This window comes from Triturus cristatus, chromosome 6 (genome assembly GCF_964204655.1).
Source record: "Triturus cristatus chromosome 6, aTriCri1.1, whole genome shotgun sequence".
Lineage (NCBI taxonomy): Eukaryota > Metazoa > Chordata > Amphibia > Caudata > Salamandridae > Triturus > Triturus cristatus.
The window spans coordinates 79385925-79413913 of NC_140589.1; the positions used below are offsets into that span (position 1 = coordinate 79385925).

Genomic DNA, 27989 nt, shown 5'->3' on the forward strand with positions numbered 1-27989 from the left:
TTCTAATCCAGATCACCCCCAACAGTAAGTCTACCACACTCGCTTCTAGAGACACTTGACTTCTCAAATAGTACAGAAGCCTCTTTAAATTCTCAAACTTCTTTGTTTTTCTTTCTCCACCTCAATAAAAGACATAGTACAAAAGATCTTAACCAGCAAAATATCAACAAAATAGAAACTTTTAGGAGATGATTACAAAAGTACCAGATTATCACTGCATATTTGACTGACACTAACACAGCCAACGACTTCATGACTCTACCAGTTTGAAAATTGGACTGGTCACACCTAGTCTTTAAAAAAAAACAAAAAAACTCCACAGGTGTGAGTCAAAAAATCCTAAGCAATCTTTTGCGCTCTATCCATCTTAGCAACTTAGCAAAAGCCCTTGAAACTTGAGCTATGAACTATCTTGAGACCAGCATCCTTACAAAATTTCCATAAAAGTTTCAGATCGGTAGTCACAGAGGATTGAATATGCTACTTACCAGTATGCATCTGTTCTTGGCATGTAGGGCTGCTGACATTCATATCTGTGCATAGATCGCCGCCTAGTGTTGGGTCCGGATGTTTGCACGTTGTTGTCCTGGAAGAGTCTTCGAAGTATCCTGAGATAGGTGACTCCTCCCCTGGACCACAGTGCGCATGGGCATCCTCTCCATCCTCAGATTGTTTTTCGCCATTGTGGCAGTGATGGAGTAGATACAGAAAGTGATGACCATGCTATACAGTAATTCTGAGAGCTGCAGCTGCTACAGGCGCCGGGGAGGAGGGTGGGCGATATGAATGTCAGCAGCCCTACATGCCAAGAACAGATGCATACTGGTAAGTAGCATATTCAGTTCGAGGCATGTGGGCTGCTGAATTCATATCTGTGCATAGAATACATAGCAGTACCTCCCATTAGCGGCGGCCACCAGTGCCAGCTGCAGCGGTCTGAAAAAGAGTTTTGAGAACAGCCTGTCCTACAGCTGCCTGCTGTTTTGAGTGTGCATCTACACAATAGTGTTTGGTAAATGTATGTATAGTGGACCATGTGGCTGCTTTACATATATCCTGTAAAGGAATGTTTCCCAGGAAAGCCATGGACGCCCCTAACTTACGTGTTGAGTGGGCTCGTGGGGGAATCGTTAATGTACGTTTAGCCTTTTGATAGCAAATTTGAATACACTTAACGATCCATCTGGCTATACCTGCTTTGGAGATGGAGTTGCCTTTGTGTTGTGGAGAAAAGGCAACGAAAAGTTGTTTTGTCTTCCTAAAGTGCTTAGTTCTGTCTATATAGTACAGGAGGGCTCTTTTGACATCTAGTGTATGGAGCATTCTTTCAGCGACATTTTGTGGATTCTGAAAGAAAACGGGCAGTTCAATAGTTTGATTCATGTGGAACTGCGATATTACTTTAGGCATGAATTTGGGGTTAGTACGTAGTACGACCCTGTTGGTATGAATTTGTATGAATGGCTCTTGAATGGTTAGTGCCTGGAGTTCACTAACTCTTCTTAACGAAGTGATTGCCACTAGGAAAGCTACTTTCCAGGTGAGGAATTGAATCTCACATGAGTGGAGAGGTTCAAAGGGTGGACCCATCAGTCGGGTGAGGACCAAGTTGAGGTTCCACACTGGTGCTGGTGGGTGTCTTGGGGGAATTACTCGTTTAAGTCCCTCCAAGAAGGCTTTGATGGCAGGCACTCTGAATAAAGAGAGGTGCTGCCTGTTTTGGAGATAGGCTGCTAGCTGCTATTGCGGTCAAATGGATACGTATCGAGGTGTATGCCAGATTGCATCGGTATAGGTGTAATAGGTAACAGATTATGTTTTGAATGGATGCGTCTAGCGGGTTAATGTCATTGTTGTTGCAATAAATGACAAACCTCTTCCATTTGGCTGCATAGCAAGCTCTGGTAGTGGGTCTCCTAGCTTCCTTAATGATCTCCATACAGTCAGGTGGCAGGTTTAGGTAGCCAAACTCTAGGACTTCAGGAGCCAGATTGCCAGGTTCAGCTGTTGCGGATCTGGGTGCTGAATTTCTCCATGGTTCTGCGTTAAATGCGCGGATTTGATCCGTAGCCTTTGATGCGGCACCACGGAAAGTTCCAGAAGGGTGGTGTACCATGGCTGGCGTGCCCATGTTGGAGCAACCAGGATGAGTGTCAGTGAGTGTTGTCGCAGTTTGCGTGCCACCAGCGGTATCAACGGCGCTGGGGGAAAAGCGTACGCAAATCTGCCGGACCAGTTCATCCATATCGCATTGCCCTGCGACTGTGGATGTGGGAACCTGGCAGCAAAGCTTTGGCATTTTGCGTTTTCGCTTGTGGCGAATAGGTCTATCTCTGGATGACCCCACTGTTGGAAGTACGGTTGGAGTACTGACGGGTGTAGCTCCCACTCGTGCATCTGGTGGCTGTGTCTGCTGAGCAGATCCGCCATCTGGTTGTCCTTGCCGGGGAGGTGTTCCGCCATGAGGAATATGTTCCTCTGAATGGCCCACTTCAACATGCTCTGAGCCAGATGAGACAACTGTGGAGAGTGCGTTCCTCCCTGCTTCTGTATGTAGTACATGGCAGTCATGTTGTCCGTCCGGATCAACACGACTTTGTTGCACAAGTGTACCTTGAAGGCTTTCATGGCCAGGAAGATTGCCATCAGTTCTAGAAGGTTGATGTGCATCTTCTTTTGTTGTATTGTCCATAGTCCCTGCACTGTGTAATTGAGTACATGAGCTCCCCATCCCTGGAGAGACGCGTCCGCTGTCAGTATTATTTGTGGAACAGGCTCGTGGAACGGTCGGCCCTTGCAAAGGTTTTGTGGATTCCACCAATGCAGAGAGTTGTATGCCCGACCGCTTACCAACACTAGGTCTTTTAATTGCCCGTGAGCCTGATTCCATTGGCGTGCTAAGCACTCCTGAAGCGGGCGCATATGTAGTCTCGCGTGCGGGACTATGAAAATGCAGGAGGCCATCATGCCTATCAGCTGCATGAACACTCGCGCAGGAAGGGAGTGTTGGGGTTTGAACTTTGAAATCAGCATTTGTATGCTGTTGATCCTCACTAGATTTGGCTGAGCTGTGGCTGCCAGAGTGTCTATGGTCGCACCTAGGTACTGTTGTACGTGTGCCGGCTGGAGATGAGATTTTGGGTAATTTAGTGAGAATCCCAGACTGTGAAGAAGGTGAATGGTGCAGGACATGTGGCTGGCACATTGCTGGGCTGACTTTGCCTGAACAAGCCAGTCGTCTAGGTAAGGGTAGACGTGTATGTGTTGCCTCCGTAGATGTGCGGCCACAATAGCTAGGCACTTTGTGAAAACTCTGGGTGCTGTTGTCACGCCGAAGGGAAGGACTTTGAATTGGTAGTGCTGCCCCTGAATAGTGAACCGGAGATATTTCCTGTGTGACGGGTGTATGGGGATGTGGAAGTACGCACCTTTGAGGTCTAGTGTGGCTAGGAAGTCTCCCTGTCTGAGCAGCGGGAGAACCTGCTGTAGGGTGAGCATATGGAAATGCTCTGAGAGAATGTAGTGGTTGAGGGGTCTCAGGACTAGTATAGGTCTGAGTGACCCGTCCTTTTTTGGTATTAAGAAGTACAGAGAGTACACCCCTGTTCCCTGCTGGTGGACGGGCACGACCTCTATTGCGCCTTTTTGCAGCATACTTAGCACTTCCTGCTGTAATAACGTTAAGTGCTCTGAGGACATAGGACGGTGTTTTGGCGGTATTGTGGGTGGAGTGGAGGTTAGTTCGAGGCAGTAACCGTGTTGGATAACATCTTTGACCCACCTGTCCGTGGTGATGGTAGTCCACGTGGACAGGAACCGCTGGAGTCTTCCCCCGACAGGTGTTATGTGGTTGGGGGGAAGGGAGAGGGCGTCACTGTTTGTTTTTGGGGGAGGACCTGGTATTGCCGTAACCGCGTCCTCTGCCCTTTGTGCTGGAGCCACGATATCCACCTCGGGTGTTTTTATCATAGGTACTTTGTGTGCCCCCTTTATTGTAGGTTTGCTGTGACCCCTGTCCTCTACCTGCTCCTCTATTTCCGGGGCGACGAAAGGAGCCACTACGAAATGTCTGCGTTTGCAGAGCCCCCATTGACTTTGCAGTGTCTGTGTCTTTTTTTATTTTTTCTAGGGTGGTGTCAACCTCTGGTCCGAATAAGTAGTCAGGGTTGACGAGCTGATTGAGGATGTTATTTTGAACCTCAGGTTTGAACCCGGAGATTCGTAACCAGGCGTGTCGTCTCAGCATGACGCTGGTGTTTATTGCTCTTGCAGCTGTGTCAGCGGCATCCAGTGCACACTTAATGGATGCGTTTGTGAGAAGTTGTCCCTCCCTGATGAGGAGCTCCGCTGCCTCTTTGTACTCGTCTGGTAAATGTTGGAGTAGGGTCTCTAACGTGTCATAGTGTGAGCGATCGTAGCGAGCTAGGAGCGCCTGCGTATTGGCAATGCGCCATATGTTTGCCACCTGGGCTGCAATCCTTTTGCCGGAGGTCTCTAGCACCTTGGACTCTTTGTCCGGGGGAGGAGCATCACCAGTTGACTGCGAGTGTGCCCGTTTGCGAGCATTGGCAACTACGATGGAGTCCAGAGGTAACTGGCCTCTAATGTACGTAGGGTCCCCAGGTGCGGGCTTGTATTTTTTGTCGATCCTGGGGTTTATTACCCGTGCCCTGGTGGTTTCTTTGAAAATGTCTTTTGCTGGCTTGAGGACACCTTTCAACATGGGCAGAGTCTTTACAGTCCTCTCTGAGGATGCGAAAGTGTCCACCAAGAAATCGTCCTCGATTGTGTCTGAGTGGAGTTGCACACCATGATTGGCTGCTGCACGTTCAATGAGGGCGTTGAATGCAGCAGTGTCCTCTGTGGGAGACGTTTTTGCGCCATAAAGCTGCGTGTCCTGTGTATTCAGAGCGGCACCTGGGTCTACAGGGTCATCCCATACTTGATCAGGGTCCTGCTGGCCTTCAGGGTCCATATCCCTGGGGTAGATGGGGTCGTCACTGTTATGGCCGTCTTTTTGCCAGCTCTCTGGAGAAGGAGAATGATGGAGAGTGACTCCAGCCTATCACCCCATAGCATAGGGATTAGGCCGATAAACAGGGACAGATATAAGGGCATTTTCGTGCCATTTCTCTTAGAGTAAGGCTTATGAATTTAAGTGAGGGGTTAGATATACAAGTATTAGTCATGATTTACTCATTTGCTAACATGCCGATCTGTTTCTCATGGGGCTATGCATATTATGGGCTCCGTAGGCCTTAAGCGAGACAGACTCCATTTTGCTTTCTGCCTGGTAGCTCGAGAAGGCTTTCTAGGTTAAAAGTGATGTTTTAGTTTCAAGCTGTTGTTCACTTGGAGAGAACCGGTTCAGGCTGACCCTTATCGAAGGAATGTATTTTTCTCCACTCCGAAGACACAACTTCAGGCTGGCCAGCTGGGAAAGTGTCCTTGGTACGGGGAGGTACAAGAATTTGGTGGGCGGCAGGTTACTGGCCGTGAATTTCCATGAAGGAACGGGCTTTATATATTAGCAAAGGTGTTAGTCTTTGAGTTAGTCCGTAGGCGGCATCTAGCCGTTAGCATCTCTGCCATTATTCATTTTCATGGTGGACAAGTCGCCATCTTTGAAGTCGGAGAAAGATTTAAGACCGAAACTCTCTGAAGATAGACTGAACGAGAAGTGGCGCGGAGCGCACTAACCCAGAGAGAGAGAGAGACGGTAGCTAATTAACAGCAAGGTTCCGAGGTCCTGAGGGAGAGCAGACGAGTTTGAGCCTATCAGTGCAGACGTGTACTTGTGACGGCCGAGGGTGACTGCAAGGCGAGCCAGGACCCAGAGACGAGACAGGAGCCTAGATGACTGCCGAGTCCCGATTTCCCATTAACCAGGTGAAGTCCGACCGATTCTTATAGTGCGTGCACCCTAATCTTTCTCTTTTATTTCTTGTGCAAATGTAATGCTGCATAGTAATGTGATTTATGTTTATGGTTAATAAATGCCCTAATTCATATAGAATTATCGTGTACCTGGTTCTTGTGTTCAATCTTGGTAAATGACGCTCCTAGTTGAGCACTGTTTAGACGAACGGATGAGAAATCCCGATCAGACGAATAGTTATCAAATAAAGAGGGAGTGAGTGGACCTTTGATGTCATAAGCACAGAGTACACTATATAATCTGAATCCATATCCAAAGTTATTATTTTAGTTTTATCCTAAGTAGATTGCTGAGATATCATCCTAATAATGTTTCATAGGAATGTGGTCGTCGTTGATATGCGGCGTTAATGAGAGCGCTGGGGAGGATTACCAGCGTGTAGGACTGCCGGATTGCAGTCCGTGTGTAAGTGAGAGCGGCGGGAGGGATACCGCCGTGTATGTTTCGCAGGATCGCGAACGGTTTGGGAGAAGGGAGCATTGGGTTCTGCAGGCCCGTGTGTAGACACGCCGGATTGCGTGTCAGATCTGCCCTAGGGTAGAACGGTCTGGGTCAGGGCGACCGCGAGGCCAACTGATGTGAATAAGATATTGTAGAAAGTCCATATATGTATATTGTCATTCCCCATTCTTAGGTGCGACCTGTATATTCATCTTCATATCTACCCATTGTAAATATGATCTAAGAAGGGAAGGTGAGTACGTTTTGGCTGGGTCACAGGGGCCCCTGGGGGCTGATCCCATCTAAACAGAAAATCCAGCCATTACATCTGGCGTCACGAACTGTTTACGAAGCCTGTGTGCATTGTTTTGTTTTGATCTCGTTGGTTTGCGCTCGGCTTGTACGTATAAAATTTTGTTTATAATTGTGTATATACTTTTTTTGTTGTTGTTTTTGCGTGTTAACATGTTTCCTAAAAAATCTCCGTCGGTTTTTAAATTACCGATTCAGATTCCCGGCTGGGAGTCTACGCCTTATGAGGCTTTAGCCCGTGAGTGGGCTGATTCTACTGGTTTGAGTGAAAATTGGTCTTCATGCTTGGAGCAGGCGGAGCCTGCCGATGTGATTTCATGCCTACAGAAAGCGCCAATAGTGAAAGGCGATGAGCTTCCTATTTTAGGACGCAGAGGTTGGATTATTCTTAATGCATACAGAATTTTACATGAGAAGTTTGTTCGACTACAGAAACAATTTCAAGATACGGAAGTACGGTGTGTTGAGTTGCAAAATGCGCATACTCTTTTACGTTGTCAAAATAAACTGCTTGCCGACAAACTTGAAACATATCAGACCATTGCCGAAAGAGCTGCGGTCCGTATTGCACGATATAAATATAAACATCGTCGTGGGCGCGTGTCGTCCCGCAAAGTGCGTATGCTTGTAGCGAAAGCTGGAATGGATTGGAACCCCGATGAGTGGGACGGTAATATCTGGGATTCTCATACTTCTGACTCCTCGGCGGAGGAGGGTGACAAGCGCGAGTCTTCTCGCTCCGGACGTGATTGTAAATCTGCTTCGTGCATTGATTTGACTCCCGATTCTGACCGTGCTCGTTCTTCCCGTGTGGATGACGTAGCTTGCCCTGATTGTTCTGTTAAATCTAAGATGCGGGCTTCCTCGGAAGCTCTTCCCGCAGTTTCTGCTCATCCGATCTTTCGACGGAAATTACAACAAGCCCCTGGTAATCCGGGTGGTATCGCTCTTGACTGTCTTGAAGATTTTACTCAGCAGGAGATTAGTGATATCCTGCAACGATTTAAACAACGGCCTGGTGAGGCCTTACTTACCTGGATGGTGCGTCTTTATGAGCTTGGCGCTTCCGGTATTATGCTCGATGCTGTTGATTGCTTACGATTTTGCTCTTTGAGTTCTGATTCTACTATTCAGGACCATTTTCGGAATTTTAATGGTAATGTCCAATCTTCTTTGCTCCAGCTTGCGTCTGATGGCTGTAATCATAAATATCCAACGGAGTCTGATTGGCCCTCTGACGAAAAGCCGTGGTACACTCTGCGCGATGCGTCGCAACGTTTAAAGGAAGAAGTCATGAAAACGTGTATCTTCCTCAGTACTGCTGACAGGTTATTGGATGGTTTGTTAACATCTTCCGTGCGTAACCGCATTATACGTACTTCTCCTGTTGCTTACAAGCAGGTCATGATGACATTGTTGATTAATCAAACTGGCAATCCTTTGTCTGCTGTGCTTGAGTCTGTTCGTCAGCTTGGTGAGCTGGGTGATTGGTTTAAACCTGAAAGACAATCCCGACCTGAGGGTCGTACTGGAGGGGACTATAAGTTCTCTAGACGTGACATGTTTCTTGCTCTCATTGCTGATGGTGTCAAACGGGTAGAGATCGATGGTGAACCTAATAATATCCTATGGGATATGTTTCGTAAGCGTGGTTTGGATCGGAAGGAAGGTGCCCGTCGTGTGCGAAAGAATGATTATGATCGTGGTTCGGATGACAGTGGTGATGAGAGACGACGTGTGAATTCTGATCGCCGTGATGACCGGCGCCAAGAACGTGGTGGTTCCCCCCGTCGTAGTGATGGGAGGGGAAGAGAGGATGATCGTGACAGGGGAAGGGATGATCGTGGTTCTGGCAGACATAGAGATGCAAGGAGTTATTCCCCTGATATACGAAGGAGGGAGGATCGTAATAGACTCTCTGACTGTAATTCACAACTTTTTGAACATGATACTAATCCGTCTCGTACTGGAGACGGATATGAACAAGAAATCCTAATACCAAAGAAAACTGAAAACATCCACCCTGATCTGTCTTGGTTGACGGAACGCGGGAAAAATGACTAGGAAATAGGTCGAGCTCCAGTACGCAGGTGGGCCCACAGAGATTACAGACCATATGTAGATATTGAGATTTTTTGGAAACATCGTAATATCCAAAGGGCCCGAGCGTTAGTTGATACTGGGGCGGAGGCCACTTTAATTCATGGTAAGTCAAAGAAATTTCATGGACAGTCTTTCACAATTACCGGCCTGGGTGGCAAAGAAACACCCGCAGTTCAAACTGCACTTGAGATTAAAATTGGTAGGATTCCTCGTAGGGAATACTCTGTGTTGGTTGTGCCACTTTTGGAATATATTATTGGAATTGACATTTTGAAAGGTATGACTTTGCATTTGGATGATGGTTACTATCAGTTTGGTACTAGACAGTACATTTCGACCAGACCCGTACGGGTTGGCCGTTTACGCATGCCACCTATTAAGATCCCTTTAGCGACGAAAGTGATTTCTCAAAAACAATATCGCATCCCAGGTGGTCATGAAGAAATTACAGCTACGATTCAGGATTTGGTTGACGCAGGAGTCATTACTCCGGTCACATCCGCTTGGAATAATCCTGTTTGGCCCGTGCGCAAAAGTGACAACTCTTGGCGCATGACTGTTGATTATCGAGAATTGAACAAACATACACCTAAATTGACTGTGGCAGTGCCTGACATTGTTACATTGATTGAGAGAATTCAAAAGCATCCAGGTACATGGTATGCTTCTATCGATATTGCTAATGCATTCTTTTCGATTCCAATTGCCCCCGAATGCCAGGAACAATTCAGTTTTACATGGAATGGACGTCAAATGACATTCCGAAGTCTTCCTCAAGGCTATGTACATAGTCCTACGATCTGTCACCGGCTGGTGGCGGAACATTTGTCTGAAGTGCCCACAAATACACAAGTTCAGATTTGTCATTATATTGACGACGTTTTGATTCAAGGTGATACACAAGATCAGGTACAGTCTCATTTGGATCAGATTATTGATTGTTTGCGGGCAAAGGGTTGGGAAATCAATCCTGACAAATTACAAACTCCATCTCAAGCTGTAAAATTTTTAGGAATCAATTGGCATGAGGGTCACAGAGAGGTGATCCCACAAGTTAAACGTAAAATACTTGACTTTGCTGTTCCCAGAAATAGGAAAGAGGCGCAGTCCTTCATTGGGTTGTTTGGATTCTGGCGCCAACATATTCCCCATTTGAGTCAAATCTTGGCTCCACTGTACCGAGTCACTCGTAAAAAGAATGCGTTTGAGTGGGGTGAACCTCAACAAACTGCTTTTACTTTGGCTAAAGAAGCTATTCAGTATGCTTTGGATTTGTGGCCTGTGAGTGACGGTGATGTTGATTTGAATGTGTCTGTGGAAGGTCTGTATGCCAATTGGAGTTTATGGCAAAAGCAGGGCAGACAAAAAGTGCCATTAGGTTTTTGGTCCAAAAAATTGCCAGAGGCTGGTGAGCGTTACTCACCTTTTGAAAAACAGTTGCTTGCTTGTTACTGGGCTCTGGTGGATACCGAGCAATTGACTTTAGGCCGTGCTGTGGTTTTGAGGCCTGAAATTCCCATCATGCAGTGGGTTTTGAGTTCACCGAAGTCCCATCGAATTGGACATGCTCAGGAGGCTAGTGTGATTAAATGGAAATGGTACATTCAGGACAGGGCACGTGTGGGTCCGAAAGGTGTGGCGGTTTTACATGAGCGAGTGGCGCAGGCGCCCTCCAATGAGGCCGAAAGTGAGTGTTCGGTTCCCGTAGTGCAGGAGTCCCCTGTGAAGTGGGGTAAATCATTTGATGATCTGTCCGTGGAGGATAGAAAACATGTGTGGTTTACGGATGGTTCTGCGAAATTTATTGGTGACAAGAGACATTGGAAAGCAGTATCGTACAATCCACTTACACAAAAATTATTGAGCACCACTGGAGACGGTAAGAGTAGTCAGTACGCCGAACTCTATGCAGTTTACCAAGTTTTGAAACAGGAGTTACCAGGTACATGTCATATTTTTACTGATTCTTGGTCCACTGCTAATGGACTAGCGGTATGGTTGCCTACATGGCACTCGCACAATTGGGAATTGCACTCCAAAGAATTATGGGGTAAAGAATTGTGGCAAGACATTTGGGAACTGCTTCCACACAGTACTGTAACAATCTTTCACGTGGATGCTCATACTCCAATCGATTCCCTTGACAAATTTTTCCATAACATTGCAGATGAACAGTCTAAAATTTCTGAGGCAGTGGTTGACATGCAAGATTCTGATTTGGCAGGATTGGCGAAATGGGCCCATCAGAAGGCAGGACATTTTGGAGAGAAAGCCACTAACAGGTGGGCTGCTGATAGAGGAATTCATATTCCCTTTTCTTTAATTAAAGATGCCATTCTACATTGTCCCATTTGCCAACACTCTAGAAAGAAAGAGGTGCCTCAAATTGTTCGAGGTCACTTATATCGAGGTAAATTGCCCGCCCAAATTTGGCAGATTGATTATATTGGTCCGCTCCCCATGAGCAGAAATTGTCAATACATTTGTACAGTAGTTGATACTTATAGTGGCCTTTTGGTCGCTTTTCCTTGCAAGAATGCTACCCAAGTAAATACCATTAAAACCCTGGAGCTGATTATTTTATATTATGGTGTCCCTTTCCAAATTCAATCAGACAATGCATCCCACTTTCGTGGAAGATTGGTGCAGGAATACTGTATGGAAAACAATATCGACTGGGTATTTCATGTTCCATATTATCCACAAGCTTCAGGACTGATTGAGAGAATGAATGGCTTGTTGAAAGAACAGTTGCGTAAGTTGACTGATGACCGTTACAGCCAGTGGAGAGATGTCCTACTTCAAGCTTTATTGATTCTGAATAATCGTCCTTTGTTGCATGCTGAATCTCCTTTGATGCGTTTGTTTCCTCCACGTATTGATGCGAAACCTAATTCTGTTGCTACCACTGTCACATATTGGGAAATTACCCCCGGTGCTTTGGCTCCTTGTAGAGCAACCCCAGGTTCCGCAGGCCTCGACCTGCATGCTTTAAATGATGTACACTTCCCAGGAAAAGATCGAATAATTGTTGAAACTGGCATAGGTGTCTCTATACCTGCCGGTAGTTTTGGATTAATTGCCCCTAGATCTGGCCTGGCCCTAAAAGGTGTTCAAGTCCTTGGTGGTGTGATCGACAGTGATTATCAGGGAGAGATTAAGATTCTCTTGCTTAATAGCAGTGAGATGGATTTGTTTATCAAAAAGTCTGACCGTGTTGCTCAGCTATTGATTATGCCTGTCTTCAGTGGTGAGATCAAAAAAGGCTCTGCCCCAACGTTGCTAACTGTGCGTGGACAACACGGCTTCGGATCATCTGATCTTCCTGGAGCTAAAATATGGGTGCAATCGCCTAAAAGTCCTCCTGAACAGGCTGATATTATTGCGACCGGTCATGACAACACCGTTCTGGTGATGAAGCCAGGGAAAGATGGCTGGGAAACTGTCCCGGCTGACAAATGTTATTTACGAGAATAATTAAGGCCTGTGTTTGTATTCTTTCAGATCATTCTTTGGACTGCTGCTGCAGGATGTGTCGTCGTTGGACTCCTTTTGGCTTGCTACGCCGGGAGAGGAGAGCATCTACCGACGCCGACTGATGGGATAACAAGAGCCACGCGATCCGCGTGGCAGAAGTCCTCCAATTTTTGGATCACACTCGCGAAGCGAGTGACGAACTCTCCGCACTTTTGCCTTACCCCCATGAAATCAGTTACTGACATTTTATCGACCTGCTTGGTTGCTGTCCCTGCATCTACTGAAACCCTTCATCATGTATTTAATGTGTCCAATGCCCGACCTAATGTCATTTTGGGCGACTTCTTGGCCCATGAATTTTGTCCCTCATGTACTCTTCTTCCAGACCAGGATGTCCTTATTAATTCCAGAATTACTACTTTTAATATTGCCCCTGGTGACCTTTGCTTTATGATGACCTGCAATCCTAAGGCCATCTCTGAATGTCTGCGGTTGAAACTCCAAGCCGCTACTGTTTTTTCGTTTCATCAACGTTTGCTCTGTACACAAAGACTTCCTAATTCATGTTTTTCAGTGAAGAACAATATGACTTGCAAACGTTTAGTTGTGGCCACTAGCCATTATCGTTCGATGTTGTTACCAGCTGGATGGCTCTTTTCATGCGGGAATTCCTCTTGGCCCTATATTCCTGCGAATATTTCTGGTGGCCCGTGTGCCATCACTAGATTAAGTTTGTTAATGTTTTCTTCACATCCTCCTTCACATTCCCGTATTGTTCGTGACTCGATGTCCTTACATGAAGATTGTGATTCCTCTGTTCATCTTTTTTCCAGTTCAGAATATCTTGGTTTAGCTTTTTCTATTATTGGTGTTCCTGCATTGGCCGTTTATAATGCTAAAACAATAGGCAAGATGGCCTGCTGGATGGTCAAGTCGCTCAACCAAACTTCTACTGTTTTGTCAGACTTATTGTTAGATTCCCAAGGTGAACGTAGAGCTATTTTGCAAAATCGTGCGGCCATCGATTATTTGCTGTTAAAACACGGGCATGACTGCTCTGACTTTGAAGGTTTATGCTGTTTTAATTTGTCTGACCATTCTAAAGATATCCAGTCCCATATTAATAAACTCCACGACTTGACTGCAGAAATTAAGGAACACATAGATCAGGGTTTCTTTGACTGGCTTTTTAACTGGCTCCCTGACATGCATTTTTTACGACAAATTTTGGGAGGGGTTATTATTATTGTCTGCATCCTTATAGCGATTTGCTGCTTTATCCAGTGTGTCCCCTCCCTGTTACAATTTTTTAAACTTACGAAAAATCGTAGATCAGTTAGTTTTGTTTCATATTATTCATCTACTGACGTTAGCTCTGTTTAGTTATTGGTTAATAGACTGGAGTCAAGGGGTGTAATGTTATGGCCGTCTTTTTGCCAGCTCTCTGGAGAAGGAGAATGATGGAGAGTGACTCCAGCCTATCACCCCATAGCATAGGGATTAGGCCGATAAACAGGGACAGATATAAGGGCATTTTCGTGCCATTTCTCTTAGAGTAAGGCTTATGAATTTAAGTGAGGGGTTAGATATACAAGTATTAGTCATGATTTACTCATTTGCTAACATGCCGATCTGTTTCTCATGGGGCTATGCATATTATGGGCTCCGTAGGCCTTAAGCGAGACAGACTCCATTTTGCTTTCTGCCTGGTAGCTCGAGAAGGCTTTCTAGGTTAAAAGTGATGTTTTAGTTTCAAGCTGTTGTTCACTTGGAGAGAACCGGTTCAGGCTGACCCTTATCGAAGGAATGTATTTTTCTCCACTCCGAAGACACAACTTCAGGCTGGCCAGCTGGGAAAGTGTCCTTGGTACGGGGAGGTACAAGAATTTGGTGGGCGGCAGGTTACTGGCCGTGAATTTCCATGAAGGAACGGGCTTTATATATTAGCAAAGGTGTTAGTCTTTGAGTTAGTCCGTAGGCGGCATCTAGCCGTTAGCATCTCTGCCATTATTCATTTTCATGGTGGACAAGTCGCCATCTTTGAAGTCGGAGAAAGATTTAAGACCGAAACTCTCTGAAGATAGACTGAACGAGAAGTGGCGCGGAGCGCACTAACCCAGAGAGAGAGAGAGACGGTAGCTAATTAACAGCAAGGTTCCGAGGTCCTGAGGGAGAGCAGACGAGTTTGAGCCTATCAGTGCAGACGTGTACTTGTGACGGCCGAGGGTGACTGCAAGGCGAGCCAGGACCCAGAGACGAGACAGGAGCCTAGATGACTGCCGAGTCCCGATTTCCCATTAACCAGGTGAAGTCCGACCGATTCTTATAGTGCGTGCACCCTAATCTTTCTCTTTTATTTCTTGTGCAAATGTAATGCTGCATAGTAATGTGATTTATGTTTATGGTTAATAAATGCCCTAATTCATATAGAATTATCGTGTACCTGGTTCTTGTGTTCAATCTTGGTAAATGACGCTCCTAGTTGAGCACTGTTTAGACGAACGGATGAGAAATCCCGATCAGACGAATAGTTATCAAATAAAGAGGGAGTGAGTGGACCTTTGATGTCATAAGCACAGAGTACACTATATAATCTGAATCCATATCCAAAGTTATTATTTTAGTTTTATCCTAAGTAGATTGCTGAGATATCATCCTAATAATGTTTCATAGGAATGTGGTCGTCGTTGATATGCGGCGTTAATGAGAGCGCTGGGGAGGATTACCAGCGTGTAGGACTGCCGGATTGCAGTCCGTGTGTAAGTGAGAGCGGCGGGAGGGATACCGCCGTGTATGTTTCGCAGGATCGCGAACGGTTTGGGAGAAGGGAGCATTGGGTTCTGCAGGCCCGTGTGTAGACACGCCGGATTGCGTGTCAGATCTGCCCTAGGGTAGAACGGTCTGGGTCAGGGCGACCGCGAGGCCAACTGATGTGAATAAGATATTGTAGAAAGTCCATATATGTATATTGTCATTCCCCATTCTTAGGTGCGACCTGTATATTCATCTTTATATCTACCCATTGTAAATATGATCTAAGAAGGGAAGGTGAGTACGTTTTGGCTGGGTCACAGGGGCCCCTGGGGGCTGATCCCATCTAAACAGAAAATCCAGCCATTACAGTCACCCATATAGTCCTCTACTGCGTCCGTGTCGGAGGGCGTCGGAGAGAAGGACTGTGGTTCTGGGTAAGAGGTGTGGAGGCGTTCATAAAGAACCGGTTCCGATTCCACCGGCAGTTTTTGCTTTATCGGGACCCTGTAAGAGTCCAGAGCCTGCTCGGAAGTGATCTTCCGCTTTCGGAGCATGAGCCTGCCGGTGTCGGCGTCGATGAAGTGGGACGGTGATGTCCCAGCAGGAGAGCGTTCAGTAGATGGACACCTTGTCTGGGTGACACGTGTTCTGATCTCGAACAGCTTTAGCGCTGTGGATGGCGGCAAGCCAAAGTAGTGTTGGTCGGAGCCGAAGGTGCCTTTTGAGCCTTTTTCGGCTCGGAGCCCGATGTGGCCTGGAGGGCTGCCTTTTCTCTGATGCGTTGCAAAGACGCTGCTACTTGTCGCACCTGGAACGCCGACGGTTCTTTGGCGCTGAGTGGTTCTGTAGAGGTAGGTGTGGACTTCTTTGGAGCCACAGGGTCATCGAGTCGAGGAGAGGTAGTAGCTGTCGACGGTGCCGATGACTGGACCGTAGTCGCTGCTTTCGAGGTGGATTGCGATGCAGCGGGCATTTTAACCTTAGTGGTCGGTGCAGATTGTTTCGGTGCCTGGGGCCGAGGCGCTTTGGCGGTACCGATGGTCTTTTTCTTTGGCTCGGCGCCGACATCGGCTGCAGCGAGTTCGGCACCGAAGTCCCTTTTGGGGCGGTCGGAGCCGACGGTTTTGGCTGGCGTCGAAGGTGTGGTGGTCCTCGAGCCGACCAGTGTTATTTTCACTTTCGGTTTCTGTGGAACCGGTGCGACGATTGGTTTCGGTTTCGTGGAAGGGAAACCAGTCTTTTTGGGTAATAATGGCTCTCGCTGGATGTCCGAGGCCGGGCCAGAGGGCGGGGCCGAAGAACTGCGGGATTGATCTTGGGTAAGGCCCGAAGGCGATCCCTCGACCGGAGCCGTAGACTGACGCTCTGTGATATCCTCCATTTGGATGGGTAGGCCCTGCTCGTCACCAGAGCTACTTTCTTCGGCCCCTAAGGCCTCATCGTAGTCTCCTACCTCATCGTTGGCTTCTTCCCTGTGAAAAAGCTCTTCATCTACGTCTTCTGATCTGGAACCGTGTTCGGAAGCGGGGCTGGAGGGTATGTTTTCCACGCTTTCAACATCTTCGTCCTCGGTGCTGAAGATGTTGGTCGGGGCCGGTGCCGCCTGCTGCACTTCAAGTCTCGCGGCTTGTCGATTCCGGAGAGTCTTCTTGGATCGGAATCGGGCACAGGCCATACATTTTGATTCGTCGTGATCCGGTGAGAGGCATTTGTTGCACACCGGGTGGACGTCGATATGGGGATATTTGGCGTGGCAAACAGGACACAGCTTGAATGGGGTCCTCGATTCCATCGTTGATGTCGATGGTCGGATATAATGGATCCGAAAAAGTTGTTAAAGTCGCTAAACTAGCTAGTAAACTGTCGATACCGATCGGGAACAGTACCGACGAAACTAGAGGCCTTTTGGCCTGAAAACTAAATTTTCCTAACTTGAGTCAAGATAAGCACATCCGAACCCAATGGCGGAAAAAAACAATCTGAGGATGGAGAGGATGCCCATGCGCACTGTGGTCCAGGGGAGGAGTCACCTATCTCAGGATACTTCGAAAACTCTTCCAGGACAACAACGTGCAAACATCCGGACCCAACACTAGGCGGCGATCTATGCACAGATATGAATTCAGCAGCCCACATGCCTCGAACACGATGCTACAAATGATGAATCAGAGTTGTCTCTTCTCACTCTTTTTAACACAGTAAACCATGTCTACCTCCTAGAAATCGCGGAAGCACCAATGGGGATAGAGAGCACAGATGGTTTGAAACATACCTTGTTACCGTTACCAGAAAGTAATCGTCATCTTGAGGCTAGGATACTGCAACTCATTCCAGACTGGCATATGCAGATCCAACAGTCCCCGTTAAGATCGGTCTTTAATGACGCAGTTTCACTAGTATCAGGCTCCAGGTGTTTAGGAGCATTACCCCAGTAGTGATATCTCCAAAATGTCGCTCCATAGAGACCAGAAGTGTATTTAATCTAGACATAACACACCAGTCCACACCTGGCAGAGCTGCAAACTATCTTGCACAGAAATTAATCGTATCCGAAGGCCCCCGCTCATTTCAAAATGCCTACTCCCAGAGTGTGGGCATCCAAAGGCTTTGTGCTGATTAACTGTCCCGGCAAACTAGATGATGATATTGCAGGTTACTGTTGTTTTTCTTCAATTAACTTCAAATGTTAACACCAAGTCCACACCAGGTCTGTACATATTATTTGGTAGGCCACAGGCAAAGAAATTATACTTAAAAGTTAAATGAGTCACAGTGAAGAGCTCAACAGCAGTTTTAGCTATGCAAGAATTTCTCACCTCCCAGAGCTGTAGACAGTCTTTTCGGATGTCTGCTTGTCGTGGTTCACTCAGGGTTCTAAAAAGAGAAAGACAATTAGACTGGCACTGCAAAAACAACCACCAAGAACATCCTAGTCATCCCTGCTGGTTTATGTTAAATATAACCCACATTTAAATACTATTCCAATCTACAAACTACAGAGCTGTCTCAGCTCAAAAAAGGACATAAAAAACATTTTATATAAAGAAACAAGTCGCCTGCTGTACTGTTGTTCTCATTTGCAATGTGCTCAACTGAATCTGAAAGCCTGTAATTCAGTGACTACCTACTATTTGTGACTTTTCCTCTCTCTAACACCCTTCAAACTGCTCTGTTCACACTCTTAGCCACAACTCCTTACTGTTTTTAAAACTGAAACATTCAGAGGTTGCAATAATTATCCAAATAAAAACTGGCTGAAAACCTTCTAGAAAGATACACAATGCGCAATATTTTTATTCTTTTACACAGCCTAACACTCTCAATGGGTAGTCGTGACCTCTGTAACCTTGTAACAGTAACACAACTTTTTTTTTTTTTTTTAAAGAGCTTTGTTTTTTAGGCCTCGCTGCTCTGGTGAGACTTTTAGTAAGTGGGCTTCAGAAAATGCTACCACACGCTTTTGCTTGTGGCCTAGAGCTTGCGGTTACGCGCGCAGCCACCATCTGGTTTTTCTCTCGTCATGGTGCGCGCACATCACACACCACTCGCCAGACGTGACGCTGCAGCTGCTTTCAGTTTTGACGCTGCACCTGCTTTCAGTTTTGCCGCCGGGCGGGCACCACTCGCGTGCTTTTTTAAAATTTTCTTTTAGCACGCGCTCGTGCACACAACTCCCGAGCTTACTACTGAGCTCCCTAAACGTTGAGGGCTGCCACAGAACTCTAACTGCCCCGGAAAAATAGCCTCCTCTGCGCATTGCCAAGCTGTTAACGCCGCCGTACCCATCGAGAATGAAATAGCACAGCCTACTTATGCTGGCTATTCACCTCCGGCTCAAATATTACTGCTTTGTCAGTGTGAGAAAGTGCCATCTTTCTTGCATGGTATGCCCCCACTTTTTGCTAAATTGCTGAATGTACTTTGACTGAGTGTACCCTGGACTCCTGCCAATCAGGTGCCCAGGGCCTATGTTCCTTCCTTAAAACACACAAACTCCAAATTGGCAATCCCTGGCCACATGTCAGCCCCTGGTAAATGGAACCCTAGGTACCCAGAGCCTTGTGACCAGGGAAGGCCTCTAAGGGCTGCAGCACACATTGTGCCACCCTTATAGGGCCCTGTACCCTTACACACACACACTGCCTTTGCAGGCTGAGTGTCTGGGTGCAGGACAAAATGAAGAGTCGACAAGGCACACATCTCTGTGTGCCATGCCCATCACCTACACTGCCAAGGCATATGTCAGCCATCCCTCTGGCTGGGTGCCTTATGCCCATGGTGTGGGCGCAGGAGCCCTGTGCCCCTACAGTACCCAGGTCCATTCCCGGGCACTGTAAGTGCAGTGCTGCCATTTAAGAGTACATGGTGCTGAGAGCTCGTCAAACACGAGCTCCACAGCACCATAATGGCAACACTGAAGACTGGGAAGTTTGGTATCAAACTTCTCAGCACATTAAACCCACACTGATGCCAGTGTGGGATTTAATGTACCAAGCACCCCAGAGGGCATCTTAGAGATGCCCCCTTACAACTAACCTACAATCCACGTCTGCTCTGAGGCTGCCCAGGCTGCCACACAGCAGACACGTTGCCGGACCCCTGGGTAGGAGAGCCCCTGCTCTCCCAGGCCTGCAACAATGCACATCCTGGGTGAGGTGATAAATCTCCTCCCCCAGAATGAGCAAAGGGAAGCTTCAAAGGCCTGCCGCCTCTAGGAGTTTCCCCAGGCCACTGCAACCCCCCACTCTGGCGGGAAGCTTGGCCGGAAACCCCATACAAGGACAGGCGATGTGCCAGCCTTCCCACCCCACCCCTCAGGTGGGGGAGGCGAGGTGAAGCACATCTCCGGGCTCTCGCCATCTTGAAGATGGGAGGCCCTACCCTATCAGGATTAGGCTACTGCCCCCCTCCCACAGGAGAGAGGCAGGATAGGGGGTGTACCCACCCCAGGACAAGGACCCATTGGTCCCTGGCCTTCACCTACCTGTAACGCCCCTAAATCTAGTATTTAGGGGCACCCTGAACCTTCCTTCCCCAGATTCCAGATTCCGAAACTACAAGAAGAGCGAGAAGAAATGAAGACCTGCCCTGCAGCTGCGAAGGAGAGGGAGACACCAACTGCTTTGGCCCCAGCCCTACCGGCCTGTCGACCTCGAACCTGCTCCTGCTCCAAACCTGGCATCTCTTGTGGCCAGCAACCTCAGAAACCCCGGAGGACCTGGCTACCTTTGAACTCTGATCCCCTGGGACTCCCATGAGTAGAGGCTCTACTCAGAACCTACCTTTCACCCCTGGCAGCAGCCCGGAACCGCGATCCCAGCCCACTCTGCACCCGCCAAGCGTGGCCGGTGCTGGAGTGAACTAAACCCGTGAGGACGACCCCACGGTGACTGTGACCCCGAGTCCGGCACCCAAGGACCCCCCTCGACAATCCTGAAGAAGCCTGCAGCCTCAGAACAGAGTGCCACCCCAACCGCGATCAACAGAGGGTAAGATTTCCCGACACCAAAAGGCACCCCTGCACCCGGCGCCCCACAGCCCTCTGTGTCCAATTCCGGGGTACCTACCTATCCTCCAACTTCCCAACTTACCTCTCGAAGTGGTGGTGGCACCTGAAGAGTCCTCGTCCCCGAGCCTGCAGTCTTTTTCCAAACCGGAGATTTCCCATTGAAATCAATTGAGCGCCCGACGGCTCAAAAGCACCCTGCACCCAGCCGCCAGAGTGGCCCTGGCAGTGAAAACTCTACTCTAACCTACTTCCCCACTTGCCCTGAGTAAGTGACCAGGTGCCCAGCTGCCACAGCCGCGTGGCTTGCTAGACAGCAGCCACCAACCAAGGCCCCCCTATCTCTCGTAGGATAACATTGGGCCTAACTCTCTCTGCACCCGGCCGCCCTGAAGCCGCTGAGGGTGAACTAACTGTACCTACCTGACACTGGGGGACCCCTGAGTCTATGCCCAGAACTTCAACTCTGCCAGTCGAGTACTTACCCTTAAAGCGCTAACTTCATTTTCCTCATAGGGTAACATTGACTGGCTTTTTCTTGAAAATTCTTCTAAGTGTGGACTTTTCAAAACTCAAAATATTCACCAAAAATCAGCCGAGTATCGAAAACAAATTTACTCACCTGTTCTTAGGTGAGCTCCCAGTGCTGGATCTTGGTGCCCAGCACGGACTCTGAAAAGTACCCACAACTATACATACCTCTAACTCATTTTTTCTCCATAGGAAACCGTTGACTGTTTTTCTGTGAAATTTCTTCTAAGTGTTGATTTCTGCAATTTCTAAATATTCTTCAAAAATCGTATAACATCTGAAAACGTAATTACTTACCTGTTTTGGATAAAGGTCCCAGTACTGAGTCTAGGCACCCAGTACTGGATTACAAAAGTAACGATAACCTACTGTACCTGTAACCTAAATTTCCTTCCATAGGGAATCATTGATTGTTTGCTCTGAAATATTTTCTAAGTGCTAACTTTTAAAATAGCTAAATATTAGTTAAAATTCATTACAGTACCAAAGTCGACTTTCAACAACTGATTCTGAGAACTGACCCAGGACTGGATCTAGGATCCAGGCCTGGAATTACAAAAGTAATCTAAAAAGTAATCTGTTGCATATAATTAGAATTTATCATTGAGCTCAATGTATGGTGTTTAGAAATAGAGTTGCCTACTGCAACTACTTGTAACTGTTTACTAAAAAGTCTATTGCATATACAAAAGTATTTTTATGAAACATTCCTGTCGAGGAAGTATATTTTAATCCCAAGTGTTGGTTCTAAAATAAAACAAGCATATATTTTTTATATACAAACCATTGGCCTAGAGTTCAGTTATTGAGTGTGTGGAACTATTTGCTGACTGAGTGTGTACAACAGATGCTTTACACTGTCCTCTGGTATTGCCTTACTGCTCGACCAAGCTACCACTTTGAAGAGTAAGGTTATATCTAACTTTAACCTCTGTTAAACCCTTGGGGTCTGTGGACTCTGTACACCCTGTACCTATTAAGAAACAGTATATACAGAGCCAGTTTCTCACAGTCAGTGAGTGCTTCACCTTACGTCATCCACCAGTAAAGTGCAAATGATTCAGAATCCGAACCTCGTTGCACCCAGTCACTATCATAGGACACTTAGGTGGGCAGTGTTTATGCTGAGTGGCACGTGCGAGCTCCATGGCCAACACGAACTAGGATTGCTTGAGGTGCTGACAGTACTCCAATCCTAGGCCGCTTTACACATTACCAGTATTCCCTCCCACTCGACTATCAAAATTGTATTCAGCCAATGCCATGTGACCCGGAAGTACTCACATTATAAACACGTTTGTCAAAAGAGAGATAACAGACAACGGATTTAAATTTAGATTTACTGATAGTCTTTCTAATTAGCGGCCAGTGACTTTAGCTGTAAGCAGAATAGACAATTGGAGCTGGTTGGTGCTGGCAGTGCTCACGGGTCTGAGTGTTCGTTGGATGGTCTCTCTAAACTCCTACTCTGGTGAGGCATTTATGTGATATGTGAGCTATGCCACCTCAGAGAGAATTTGCTGCAGGACTGATAAGAGCAAAATTCACTGCTTTTGCTCTTATATAGGTGCCACGTTTTTTCTGTGCATGTGTTTCGGGTGTACCAATGGGGTGATGCTTTCATGAGCCAAGCGCTACACTTAATTGGAATCAGTAATTCTGTTTGCTTGCATTCGGGAACATGCAATTTTGTATCTAATTGAATTTTTATTTAAGGGTCACATTTGCCTTGCTATTGTTACGCGAGAAGCGGATCATGAAAACATCATAACTACAAGTACTAGAATGCAAATGATAAAGTAATGACTCAATGAACTACTTGCACTGAACATGGTACCAGCGTGTGCACCACTCCACTCCTCTTCCGTTTCTCCTTCTCTCTTTTCGATTTCATTTCCCTTGTACCATTGTAACCCCCACTCTTTCCAAACACCTCTCCCCCTTAACCCTGATCTCCCGCCCCTCTTTTCTCTTCCTGATCTTGCTTCTCTCATTTTCGCTGTGTTTTTTTCTTCTTCATATATACCTCTCCCTCTCCATTCTGTTGCTAGAGTTCTCGCGCTCACTTTCAGCCCCACCGCCTTCACCTCCCCAACCTCGCTACACCCTCTCTCTCGTAGGCCTCAGCCCGTCTCCCTTTTCATTCTCTCAATTACTACCAGTGCCACCTATCCCCCACCCCCCGTACTGTATGTTCTCTGTTTCAATCACTCTCCCGTTTCTGCCATATGTTCGGTGCCCATATCTCACTCTGCCCTCCCTCTCCCTGTCTGACTCTGAACAATTTCACCCCTTCCCATTCCAGCCGGCTCTCTTCCATTTTCGCGCCCTCCTTTCTCTTGTTGGGTTTTCACCTACTGGGTACTTTAAATGGAAATACCGGAGTGTCGGTACTTTGTACCGGCCCATTTGAAGCACTGGGCCCTACCCAGCAGGTATCGGCGGCTTTCCAGCGAGACGCTGTTTGACACTCCAAGTGACTTAGTGCAACAAGCATTGGCATAGCCAATAGGTCTCGTCTTTGGGACCTTTTAAGTGTTTAGCCATGCAACAGTTGTTGTTGCACCAAGAATATTGTGCTGCATAACTAAATACTCAGAAGGTCCCAAAGCGAGACCTATTGGCTATGCCAATGCTTGTTAAATATATTGATCAGTTTTGCGCTGCCTAAGTGAGAGTTTGTAGAGCAATATAAAGACATATGCATTAGACATTTTCACTTCCAAGTACCTGTTGGCTGTGAATACAATATTACATAGTTGAGTTGGCCCTTTGTCAAAGACTATTAATTAGACACCAGGCTACTGACCCTGAAGGACGGGCAGGAACTTTGCACAGAAAGACGCATGTCAGGCTCAACTAGACCAACTGTGGGACTTTCAGTTCCTCTCTTCAAGAGGATATTTCTCAGTGCCAATGCCCTTTACTTCTAGGCATAAATAGGTCAGCTAGTTTTAAAAACCAATGCATGTATCTATTCAATGGAAGAAAGCAAACTGAACACTAATGAAATATGATTTACTAGTCACTGAAATTTGACAAAGCGAAAAAAAATATCATCTTTTTTATACTTAAGGTGAACATGTTAATTCACACACAGTTCGCTTTTCACTGGAAGGGCTTATATAAATGCATAGTAGCAGTTGAAAAAAACTTCAGTCAAAAAAATAAAGGGCTGCACTTCCTTTTCTGATGGTTCTCGAAAAGAAAACTTTATATGCCAGCGAGAAAGCGCGTGGTTTAGAGGATATGTTCCAAAGTCTCCTGGATTCAAATAAAGTCAGGTAAAAAGTGGGATTTGCTTGTAAACCAGTGGTACCCTGTAACTATGGAAGGAAGACTTGGCTAAACAAAGGTGACAGAGGGCGACAAACCCCACAGAAGATGGGACACTGGTGCAAAACAGTCATGACTAAGGGCTACAGCAGAGGCATCACAAAGAGAATGTGCATCATAATTACAGCTTCTTTTATACTGTACTTTGTAACACAGTTTTGCGATTCCTAGGCACTGTAGTATTACCCAATAAACCAGTACTCAACTGACTCACCTCATAAAAATGTAAAGCTGAGTTTGCCTTGGTAGGATTTAAACTTCCGGCTTGTTGAACACAATAGGCATCATGTGGTCACCATTTAAGTCACAAAACTCACCTGTGGGTGGAGAATGGGAGGGTAGGCGGGTGGGGGAAATGGGACGGTTGGAAATAAAAGCGCAATGAAGTGGCCACACTCACTGCATCATTAATCTTTTTCCTTATGGCGGGGCCAAGGTTGAATTGGTGAGGCGGGGAATGGGCGACAGGCCGATATGGGAGTTGCAGCTGCGGGCCGCTTTTATGGCCAGCATGACGGCCGATATGGACTGTGTGTGTCCTTCAGATGCTGTCAGAGGCCAAATGGGGGCCTGAGTGGCCTTTGCAGAGACAGATGGGCCTCTATTACCTCCCTTTTACCAACGGGCGAAGATGTAATTTGCAGCCTCTCGCCGGGCCGGCCCATTAATGTATGCAGATTGAGCACGGGGCCTTAGCAGAAGTGGCCTCACTAATATTCAGGTGGTGTTCACCATTGTGAACTAATCCATGCACGAAGAGTCCAGGCAACATTTGCATTTATGTCAGTCAAGTTAGGAAAACTTGCTTCTTTTAGAGAAACCCCCCTCCTTTTTATAAGACATAAAACACTGAAGCAGTGTTTTTGGACACTTCTTTTTAGGGTGTCAGGGCATATTTTCACTCCCAATGCAACCCTGGTGGTGGGGAGCAAGAGGGACAACGAGAAGGTGGGAATAGAATAAGCAACACGGACGTGAGAAAGGAAGAAACAACATGGACGGTGGAGAGGCAGGGGAAGAAAACACGGAGGGAGGGGGAAGAAGCAATATTGAGGGTGGTGAGTAAGGGAAGAAGCAACACGACGGAGGGAGAGAGGGGAAGAAGCAACACAGAGGGCAGGAAGTGAGGGAAAGAAGCAACACAGAGGGTGGGAGGGAAAGAAGCAACACAGAGGGGGGAGGGAGGGGAAGAAGCAACACAGAGGGGGGAGGGAGGGAGGGGAAGAAGCAACACAGAGGGGGGAGGGAGGGAGGGGAAGAAGCAACACAGGGCAGAGAGGGAAGGGGAAAAAGCAACACGGAGGTGGGGAGGGGACTAGAAGGACCACAGACGAGGTGGGAGGGGACTAGAAGCAACACAGAAGGAAGGAGGGAGGGGACTATAAGCAACACAGATGGACAGAGGGAGGGGACTAGAAGCAATACAGATCGATTAGAAGCAACATTGACGGGCAGGTGGGAGAGGACTAAAAGCAAAAAGGACAGCAAGGGGGAAGAAGAAAGAAAATAAATACAATGTTGCAACTCAGTTACAGCCGGTAGCGGAAGGATCCTATTCTAGATAAAGCAATCAGTACATGGTACCTGCTCCAGCTGAAAGAAGAGGCAGTGAAGCCAGGTCATACTGCCCAATTAGACGGCAGCAAATTAGAGTGACAAAGAAGTCCACAAATGATAAGCAATGGGTGTACTCCAAGCCCCAAGTTCAATCCCTCGCAAGAGAGAGCACATGCGCTAGGGCATGATAATGCAGGCAAGACCTAAAAAAAGATACATTTAAGGAGTCCTTCCAGTGCAACGGCTAGAATATTTGGACATAAGCAGAAAGTGGAAATGTTTTAATTACCCTCAGTACCCAATCTGAGGATACTGGAAACGATTACCAGAGGATTTTTTATTTGTGGTTGAGAGACCGAAAAACTGGTGCCAAACATATTCAAAATTTGGGAAAAAACTCTCCATCCCTTATATGAAATTGTTAAAAGTGTTTAATCTAACAAGGAACGCTGCTGGATATTTGGGTGAGGGATGGAGCCACGCTCATTACAATGAAAGCACCAAACCAAAGGGATTGTTTGCTTTGTCCAGAGCTGATGGGAGTAGGACAGGGCTGAGCAGCTACAGAACCTTTACAAAGAGACACCCGGAGTCTAGCTCAGTGTTTTCATCATTCCCCTGGTAGGGAGCAGTTTCTCTCCCCAACTTCCTCTAACTAGATCTGATTATTGCATGGCTAAGGGTTATGAAGCCTGGTATTCTACTCAACTAATTAATGTTAGAAATGTCCTGAACCAATGATTCATTCCAGGATTTGCAGGTGACCATCAAATGTAAGTGACTTAGCAATCCTCCTCCTAAGTGCATTACAAGGAGACACATCAACCCCTGAAAAATCCACACATATTGAAGGAATAATCAATTTAATAGGATCCTGCCTTCCACTGGCCAAACAAACTGCAGAAGGGGGAAGAGAGTCTCGGCCGGAGATATTGGGGTGCTTATGGCAGCTGGGCTCCTTGCAGGCCCTGTGTTCTGACTTGGAGCGGCTCCAGTCCACGCCCGCACTATGGCCGACCAGTTGGTACTTCTACTGAGAAAGCAGTTAGCAGAACTAAACAAGAACCCTGTGCAGGGGTTTTCTGCTGGCCTCATAGACGACCATGACATTTACAAATGGGAGTTTGTTGTAATTGGAGTACACGATATGTTATTCGAGGGTGGATTCATCTAACGTTTCCTCATGATTATCCTTTGAGACCGCCAAAGATGAAGTTCATAACCAAAATCTGGCATCACAATGTTGCATAGAATCGGGGTGTCTGCATTTCCATCCTTCATGAGCCCGGTGAGGATAAGTTTATTTATGAAAAACCAGAAGAGCGCTGACTTCCAATCCACACAGTGAAAACCATCATGATCAGTGTTATATATATGCTGGCAGATCCTAACAGCAACTCTGCGGCAAATGATGATGCGGCAAAAGAATGGAGAGAAGATCCTAATGGTGAATTCAGGAGAAAAGTTGCTAGATGTGGGAGAAAAAGTAAAGAGATGGAGTTTTTGAAGGAGTTTAATTCCAGCAGATTTCAGAGCAAGGACATCTTCCCAGTACTTGATTCTCAAGACATAGTTTCACCTTGTGGATAAGAAAGATGGAGATTTCATGCTCTCACTATGAGCCTGACATTTTGTATTTCATGCCCCTTTTCTCTTCCTCCTTCTGAATACTTTGCCTTTTTCTTTTGAATTTTTCAGTGTATTAACTGCATAAATTCTGAATGATTGGTATTCAATTCCGCCTAGGAATGTACATTTATTTAATCCAAAAGGCAGACACCTGTGCTTGTGTGGTCATTAACCAACAGTATCCCAGGGCCACAATACTGGTGCACTCCAACTGAATAACAAGTTGCTATCTTTAACCATTTTACCTTCAGAGTTGCAGGGTCGAAGATGTCAAACCTTAATCTAAGATTGACGGGGTTTAGAAACTTAGATTCAGTATGACTCAAGTAATGAAATCTAATAACATCAATGTAATGCTTTAGAAAAAGAAAAACACTATATCCAAGTATGAACACTAGAACAGTT

At 46.6% G+C, this 27989-nt stretch overlaps 1 protein-coding gene and 1 pseudogene across 3 annotated transcripts in view; one reads left to right on the forward strand and one right to left on the reverse strand.

The window, feature by feature from the left end:
- Positions 1-27989, reverse strand: part of LOC146813789 (cap-specific mRNA (nucleoside-2'-O-)-methyltransferase 1-like) — a 944292-nt gene that overhangs the window by 483585 nt on the left and 432718 nt on the right. For all 3 annotated transcript variants that reach the window (XM_085610252.1, XM_085610251.1, XM_085610253.1), the window contains one exon: positions 17842-17899. In XM_085610252.1, the coding sequence (XP_085466378.1) occupies positions 17842-17899 (58 nt within the window). The remainder of the gene's footprint in view (positions 1-17841; positions 17900-27989) is intronic.
- On the forward strand, positions 26965-27545 carry LOC146813790 (ubiquitin-conjugating enzyme E2 G1 pseudogene; annotated as a pseudogene).